This window comes from Lolium rigidum, chromosome 6, assembly GCF_022539505.1.
Source record: "Lolium rigidum isolate FL_2022 chromosome 6, APGP_CSIRO_Lrig_0.1, whole genome shotgun sequence".
Lineage (NCBI taxonomy): Eukaryota > Viridiplantae > Streptophyta > Magnoliopsida > Poales > Poaceae > Lolium > Lolium rigidum.
Genome location: NC_061513.1, coordinates 127312904 through 127321229, shown reverse-complemented (window position 1 = coordinate 127321229; position 8326 = coordinate 127312904). Strand labels below are relative to the sequence as shown.

Sequence of the window (8326 nt, the reverse complement as noted above, 5' to 3'; positions counted from 1 at the left end):
AACCCGGATCCATGGAGGCCCATGAGGGATCCGGATCTGGTACGACGTGTATGGAAGGCGGATCCGTGACGTGCACGGCAAGATATTGTACCGTAGTTAGGCTATCTGTAACCCGGCTAGGACTCTCCATGTAAACCCTAGATCCGTGCGCCTTTATAAGCCGGATCCCGGGAGCCCTAGAGACACAACCACAACTCATTGTAACAACGCGAAAGCGCCCAGATAATTCCAGACAAGCAGCAGTAGGCCCCGTCATCGTGCAGGTGTTCCGAAGCTGGGTAACTCGCGTACCACCGTCCCGTGTGCACTCCGCCCTATGGCCCCTACTTCTTCTCCCCCTCGTGAGGATCCCTCCTCGGAGGTACCGTCGATTAGGCAACGACAGGCGCCATCTCGCATTAGTTGGTAATTTTTCACATCCGCTCCAAAAAGAAAGATCAAAATTGAATAGAATACAATTCATACCAACGTCAAGTAAAACATAAATACGTCCGTCATCCAAATCATCTGCTCGGAGTGCCCCACGCCTAGGATTTCGGAGAAGGGACACAAGTGGAGTTGTTGGAGCAGTACCTGCAGCGCGACATATCGGAATCCAATTTCGGAAAGACCCATACCACCGCCTCGCTGGCGCTGCAAGGCCTGCACCGCCTCCCCGCCGGTGTACAACGTGTGCGCTCACCCCCTTGGGCACCATGTGTGCTGACTGCTGACACAATCTTCCGCACCCACTAATGTCATCACCACGCCTATGCCACGGCTGCCATTACCTGAGTATCCACGTAAAATCATGACTACTAACTCAGTCATGGTGGCCAGCTCCAATGAGTGTGTCGCCGGTATGGTCACCGCCGCTGCCCGCTCCTTTCCTGCACGGCTTCACCTCAAAATCATCGGGGGGTTTTCGACCAGCAAAGAAGCATGGAGCAGCGAAGAAAACGAACAAACAATTTCCTTTTATACATACGCTATATTCGGGGAATTAAGGGAAACCAGAAATGAGGGGAAGAATAAATGAGACCCCTCATTTACCGCTGCACAGCTATGCTTCGTTCATGATCGTCTCTATGAATTGTGGAACATCACGACCTAATTACGGTGATGTCTACATGATTGGAGGATACAACATGAATATTTCTTTTCTCAACATTGATGGCAACGTGATGTACAGATTGACCCTCCGTCACCTTAGCCTCTCTTATAGTTTCTTTCGTGAGTACTTATAGAGATGCTCAATTTTATTTTGGATGTAACTTCTAGATTCAAACAGCTACGTACATCAAAGTTATGTAGATGACATATGTAATGGCGAGGTTAATAAAGTGTCTTTTTCTAAAAGAAAATCTTACATAAACCTGGACAGATCTACTTTTAGGGGGAATGTTGATATCCATCGTATACTTCTGCAGTCGTGTGGAGAAAAGTCAGTGGTCAGCGGACAGCGGTCGCTCAGTCTGAGGACAAATACTGGTCTTGTTTTGATCCCTGGCCAAAATGAGGACAAAAGAATTCTTCTGATCTTTCAAAGTACTCCTACTAACCAACACACAGGAAATGATACTGTTCACCAGTCGTTATCTTATCGTTACTATCGCTTTATCGTCAAGTCCACACTTACATAAATGTACATGATTCCTGCAATCCTATACCGATGGAAGAAAATATTGTAAGAGGCAAACATTCCTATCTCATGGACCATATGATGCTTCATTCCGATTTTCCGATGTAGAACTTATCCCTTCTAACAATTAGCTACGCATGTTGAACAACATATCACTTTCTCTGGCAGATCCGTCTCGCAGAAGGAAGTGACCATTGGCCACGCACAAAGCATAAATGGGGAAAGCTATTCTACTACACGTCATCTCATCTTTTTTATAAAAAGGTAAGCCATCTATTAGGGAATAATAACATGAAAGCATCGTTTTTTCTCACCTCGCCCCCCTCCCATCAAAGTAACTCAAGCGTATCATTTTGGCGAAATCATGGAACTTATTTATTGAACTTGTTGCTATAAATACGAAATGTTGAATAACAATCTGTAAATACACGGTCTCCATCAAAGGAACATTGATTGTGTAGAAAGAGAATTAGTAGTAAGCAACATCTGTTTATATGGCTTGTAAGAAACTTTGGATTTCATAAGAAGCTTAAATCACTTCCTTCTCACGCCTCACACATTTTGGGGAAACTTTATATTTTCACATAGTTATACATCCACTCATTAGTCTATTTCTTTTGCTTGTTGATTGGGGTGGATAACAAGAACTGTAGTAAAAGTGGAAAGTGACATATACAAAGGGTTAATTTTTGGCGAATATGACCACCGATCTATTTGTCATCATCAATAACTATACAAAGATAATAAAAAATAGAAATAGATCTTTGGACCCGAAGGGAGTTAGTTATTTACTCAAAAAGATTCATGCAAATGACACAATCTCTAGGGGCTCCGCCATGTTGACTCTTCATGGAGAATGAACAAATGTGATCCACACCAAAGAGATAACAAGATGAATCTAACAGATAACATTTTATAGGAAAAAGGTAAAAACTCCACGGTCGATCTTAAACAATGTGTATCTTGATGTTTCTTCAAAAAAATTCATGCAAAGACACGGTCTCTACAGGGTCCGTCACGTCGACTCTCCATGAAGAATGAACAACTGCGATTCTGCGACTCACACCGAAGAGATAACAAAATGAATCTAAGGAAGAACTTATATATAGGGAAAGTTTGAAACTCCATAGCCGATCTTAACCATGCGTATCTTGATGTCTATTTATTCACGAACCTTCTATTGTCTTTGTTTATGTTGACTTCATATGACATAAAAAAACATGCAATAATTTGTGTCCTACTATTACAAGAATTGAATCATATTATTTTACCTAGAGATGTTTTTTTTCAAATTGTCCCAAGATTATTAGAGTTCAAACAACATCACCTTCTTTGAGCTTTGGGAGAGCAAAACAACACAACCTGCATTTTAAAGGGTTGTTGCATTTTTCTTCGCAAATTAAAATTTAGCTTAAATATTTCATATATTTTATCATCAAATAGAAACTAAAGTATATTTTCAGGACATACTCGAATATACGCAAAATGGGTTTTTCCATGATTTTTGGTTTGTTAACCAGCTCGAATATAAAAACAACTCTGCAAAAGGAAAAATGCAACGGAAAAGGGAGGGGCCTTAGTCCTATGAGTGGGCCTCCATGATCCAGATACGCGACTCACATCGGCCATCAGCCCATGAAGAGCGGCAGAGCTCTAGGGTTTCTCTCCTCCTCTTAGACCTCCGCCGCCTCCCCAGCTCATTCTCTGTTCGGAGAGTTCGTGAGAAGGCCAGATCCTCCCTCCCCTTCCTCCTCTCCGGCCGCACCCACTCCGCCGCCGCCATGGTAAGCCTCGCCCCTCTCCTCTCACGCACTGTCATCTGCCCGTGTCATGTCCCTTCGCCCTGACACCCTCGCCGTTGCATCTGTCGCAGGTGAAGTACTCGAGGGATCCGGCCAACCCGACAAAGTGTAAGATCTCGTGCCCCTCTGTGTTCCTGCAACGGTTTCTTCTCCTCTTTGCTGTTTCGCCTTCACCGCAAGGTGGGTTTTGATCGGATGTTTCGTGTTCTGTTGCGCAGCGGCCAAGGCCTGTGGCAAGGATCTCAGGGTCCACTTCAAGGTACCTTTCCTGAACCAGCTCTCGGTCACATCTCGCGGATTAGCGAGCTATTATTGTCAGCTGCCGTTATCTTGTTGTTGAATTAGGATTAGAGAGTGCGCAAATGGCGTTATGAATTGCCTGAAGTGTGATATAGACCCAGAGTGTGAAGGTCATGTTCGGTTGTTTGTATGAGCAGTTCGCATGTTGCTTCAGGGATGCAGATGCGTTGCTATCTGACGAGCAATTTGTATCTTCCTCTGTGACATTGTTCACGGGAACTGTGAATGGTACAACATCTTTAGGGATGTTTTGGTTCTGTGGAATATCTAAACCATCTACGAACTTCATCCAGATTCTGCGTATTACTGAAAAGTTCAGGTGCAAGTTTTGTGCCTTAAAATTCGGCTAATATTGTGTACGGAACATTGAGTTTGTTGTCTATATCACTATATTGCTAGGCTCACACTAGTCACGTTCACGTTTTAATGATTAATGATGTCATGTACTGCTCAAGCTGAGTCCTTAGGAGCATGTTTTGTGTCTTAAAATTGGACTAGAGTGTGTACCGAACATTGAGTTTGTTGTCTATCTGTACCGAACATTTAAATCATGTTTAGCTGTTTAGCCAATTTATCTCTATGCAGCCTAGGTTTATGTCTCTTGTTTGCTATTTTATGATATCTTGTCATCACTCTATTTCTTATCTATATATTTAATACCTTGAAACAGTCCTTGCTGCGCTGTACAATCGAAAATTTGGTTAATTTTATTTGTTTTGTCTTTTCCATCTAGTCACATTTCAAATAATGGTCTTTGAAAAAGTACTCTCTGATCTCATTACAGTGAATAATATTGTAGAAAAAAGTACCCTATCCCATCAGCTTGTAGTTGAAATGAAGTGTTGGAAGGTGTTAAATCCTTTTCTGAGTTCAGTGAGTAGTTTATCATACATCCCCTATGGCAGTGCAATGGTTTATTGGTGGGCTGTCCTAGATTAATAGTGTTATTTTTTTTTGCTTGATGTATCATTTTTCTCTTGTTTCTCTTGCTAAGTTCCCAATAATGTTTGACACATGCCCTATGGCAGTGCATTGGTTTATTGACGGGCTGTCCTAGATTAATAATGTTATTTTTTTTCTTGATGTATCATTTTCTCTTGTTTCTCTGGCTAAGTTCCTAATAATGTTTGCAGAACACACGTGAGACAGCGTTTGCCCTTCGCAAGATGCCTTTGAACAAGGCTAAGAGGTACCTTGAGGATGTTTTGGCCCACAAGCAAGCTATTCCCTTCAGGAGGTACTGTAGAGGTGTTGGCCGTACCGCACAAGCAAAGAATCGCCAGCCAAATGGGCAGGGTCGCTGGCCTGCAAAGTCAGCCCAGTTCGTGTTGGATTTGCTGAAGAATGCTGAGAGTAACGCTGAGGTATGCTGCTGCTAGTTTATGCTTCTGAGTATTTTTTGAGATGCATCATGCTATCAACTATTGTTTTGGGTTACTCAAGACCTGTTGTTTATGTAGGTTAAAGGCTTGGATGTCGACAGCCTCTACATTTCGCACATCCAGGTGAACCAAGCCATGAAGCAGAGGCGGCGTACATACCGTGCTCACGGACGCATTAATCGTAAGTTAATCAAGGGATATATTGGGATGTCTGTTTTGCTTTCACTAGCAAGGGTTAAATCGAGATATCTATTCTGCTTCCATTGGATATCATACTAATATTTCTTTTATGTCAGCTTACATGTCAAACCCCTGCCACATTGAGCTGATCTTGTCAGAGAAGGAAGAGCCCGTGAAGAAGGAGGTATGTTCTTATATTCTCTATATTTTTCCAGTTCGTCCTGCAAACTTGGTTAAGTACTGTTTGGTGTTGGCTGCGCTAGTTTCTAGTTGTATGAATCAAAATTCATGTGATTCACCTTCTAAACTAGTCTTACTGTCATTGTGTTGCAAATGTTCCTTGAAATGCTTATTACCTTGTCAGTTTAAGCTGTTCTTATCTGGATCTTAAACTGCTTCTCCTAATCCACATTCTTGTTTTGTAGCCTGACAATGTCATTGCACCAAGGAAAGCTGTTTAAGCCCATGGAGTGACCTCAGTATCTGTCCAAGAATCGTAGCTGTAGTTCTTTCCAAGAACCTTTATGCCAGTGTTGCATCCTTTGTTTTTGATACCAATGTTGAGTCAGGATTTGTTAAGGTTGATGCTATCCTTGTGGTCTCGAATGGTCGTTATATGCTAAAACAGTTTCATGCATTTGAGCAGTGCCTATCTGAACTTATTTGCCACAGATCATTGTCTTCTTTTGCTGTTCACTTCAAGTATTTACAATGTTATTTATTGTCTAGTCCTTTAGCTCAAGTATTGTCACATTATATTGCCAACGTTATCGTACCAAAGGGTGTAATGAATGACCCAGGATCTATGCATTTTGTTCTTTGTTGCATCTAGTTGTCTTATGATCATCATTTGGCCTTTCATCAATGCAATTTTTGATACAAAATGATTATGGGCAAAATTTAGTTCTCGTTTGGTGAATGTAATCGCAAACCTTTTCCTTAACCAGAACCTGCATCTTCTTTACAGTTGCCTATCAGGGAACACAAAATCCAAATACCAAACATCTTTACTAGTCCGTTTTAGGGCCTGTTCGATTTGTAGGATTCATAGAACACAGGAATAGGAAAACCGCAGGATTAGAATGGCATGCAAGTGAAATCCTACATGATTTGAAACCTGCATGAATTTGTTTCAAGCAGCGTTTGATTCACAGAAAAATCAAAGAAATCGTAACATGAGGTTTGAGTGGATGGAAATTTTCCTATGAAACACAGTACAATGCACTCCTATAGGAAAAAATCCTATGCTTTCCTAAGTATTCAATCCTCCAAATCAAACGATGCATATAGGAAAAATTCCTAAGGATCAAAATCCTATAAGATTCCTTTGAATCAAACAAGCCCTATAAATGGCAGATTGGGAGATGGGCATCTTATGTACTTTGAACATCAAACGCCTGACAATTCACGACCGTTAAAAAAGGCCACAAGTGGCGTGGTGGCGGCGGGGGCTCCTCCTCTGCTGCGCCGGGAAGCGCCCGGCCTAGTCTTCGCGTGGTGCTGTGGGACGGCGTCGAGATGGTGGAGGCGACGTCGCGTCGGAATAAGGATGCTGGAGCTCGATCCCCATCTCGGCAAGGCCACTTGTGGCGGCGCCGGCGAGCTGCTGGCCTGGTTTCCTCTCGGATCCGCGGATCGGGGAGGGTGGATTCCCCGGGCACGGCCGACTTTCGACCATGCCGTGGAGTTTGCGGAGTCCGTTCCGGAGTCGGAGGAGTGCCGATGTTGTTGCCTTCTCCTCGGCCGGCCGTGGTGGCGAGGGAGAGGAAGGAGATGGCACCACTGTCTTCCTTTTTAGGGTTTGTGTTCTTCTGGTGGCTTGTGGCTGTCACGTCTTGCAGCTTCTTCTGGCCGGCCTTGGTGGCGAGGGGAGGAGGCGGTCCGACGTGGCGATGCCAAAATCGGCCAGATGGTCCGGAGAAAGACCCTTCTTCCTCCTTGTCGGTATGATTTGTCGCTGTCTGTTTTTCTTCCTCCTCGGCGCCGATGCCGGAGGGAGTTCCTGGTTTGCCCGGGCGGATGGCCCGGCCGCGGTGCCGGACCGGTCGGTTGACTCGAGTTCCCTTCCTTCCGGAAGGGACACTTTTCGCGGTACTCAAAGCCAAAGATGGCGACGGCTGCTGCAGGCGTGTTGGATTGGTGTCCATGCCTTCTCGGCACTGGTGTCAAGGAAGGAGGAAGCAGCGTGGTGGCAATTGCACCGTGGTCGAAGATGATGACCTGCTTGCGTTCTTTCTGCAGGGGTCTTCTCTCAAGTTTATGGGATGATGACACAGGGCTCCGGAGATCTTCATGGGCTATGGTGATCTTAGGGTGTTCTAGGTGTTTTTGGTCCTTTGTATTTGTGTTTCTCTGTGCTTGTAAGGGTCAACAACTTTGTATCTTTCCGTGATATGAATGCAGAGAAATTCTCAAAAAAAAAAAAAAAAAAAGGCCACAACACTTTGCAAGAATCAATCCCTCTGAGGTTCGGCTTGTGTTAAGCGTAATAGGAGGATGCATTCTTTCAATAATCTCATCCAATCATTGCTTGGGGTGCCTTCTCTTCCCATTCCTCCTCTTAATTCCCGTTTTTGCGCTGGATCAAGCGTGTCCCCTTCCAGAAAGTCCGTAATGGGATCATCCTGAGCATGCCGGGGTCCAGAATCAATTCCAAAGTCTAGTGCCAACTTCATGATCAAAATCAACTATCGCCTTCTCAGGACTCACCTGGAACTTCTTTCACTTTAATATGCCTCGTTCAATGAGTTCATCCTTTGTGTCGCCGCAGCAGCCTGGGAGCCGGTTTGTATGAGGTCATGCATGATGAAATCACCCTACGTTGTTTACGAGCGGAAGGACTTGCCACCACTTCAAATAATGCCTTCGTTTTTGGGTGCAGGCAGAAGAGGTCATTTTAGGAATCTACCAAATTTGTTATGCATATTATGTATAGTACAGTAGTACGCATTACTAAACTATTAATCCTCTTGATACTGAAATAGTTAAGATCTTTCTTGTTTATAAAGGCTTCAGTAGCCATTCTTTATGTTCTATGGTGT

At 43.8% G+C, this 8326-nt stretch overlaps 1 protein-coding gene across 1 annotated transcript; it reads left to right on the top strand.

The window, feature by feature from the left end:
• Positions 1 to 3323: 3323 nt before the first annotated feature.
• On the top strand, positions 3324 to 5956 carry LOC124661146 (60S ribosomal protein L17-2). The gene is made up of 7 exons (XM_047199003.1): positions 3324 to 3405; positions 3495 to 3531; positions 3642 to 3682; positions 4857 to 5087; positions 5184 to 5286; positions 5402 to 5469; positions 5711 to 5956. The coding sequence occupies exons 1-7, from the start codon at positions 3403 to 3405 to the stop codon at positions 5744 to 5746; spliced, it is 519 nt and encodes a 172-aa protein (XP_047054959.1). The 5' UTR covers positions 3324 to 3402; the 3' UTR covers positions 5747 to 5956.
• Positions 5957 to 8326: the final 2370 nt, after the last annotated feature.

Bases quoted from the DNA above. Each gene is read 5' to 3' on its own strand.
- LOC124661146 (XM_047199003.1), top strand. The intron at 3,532-3,641 runs GTAAGATCTCGT...TCTGTTGCGCAG, and splicing joins TCCGGCCAACCCGACAAAGT to CGGCCAAGGCCTGTGGCAAG. The intron at 5,470-5,710 runs GTATGTTCTTAT...CTTGTTTTGTAG, and splicing joins AAGAGCCCGTGAAGAAGGAG to CCTGACAATGTCATTGCACC.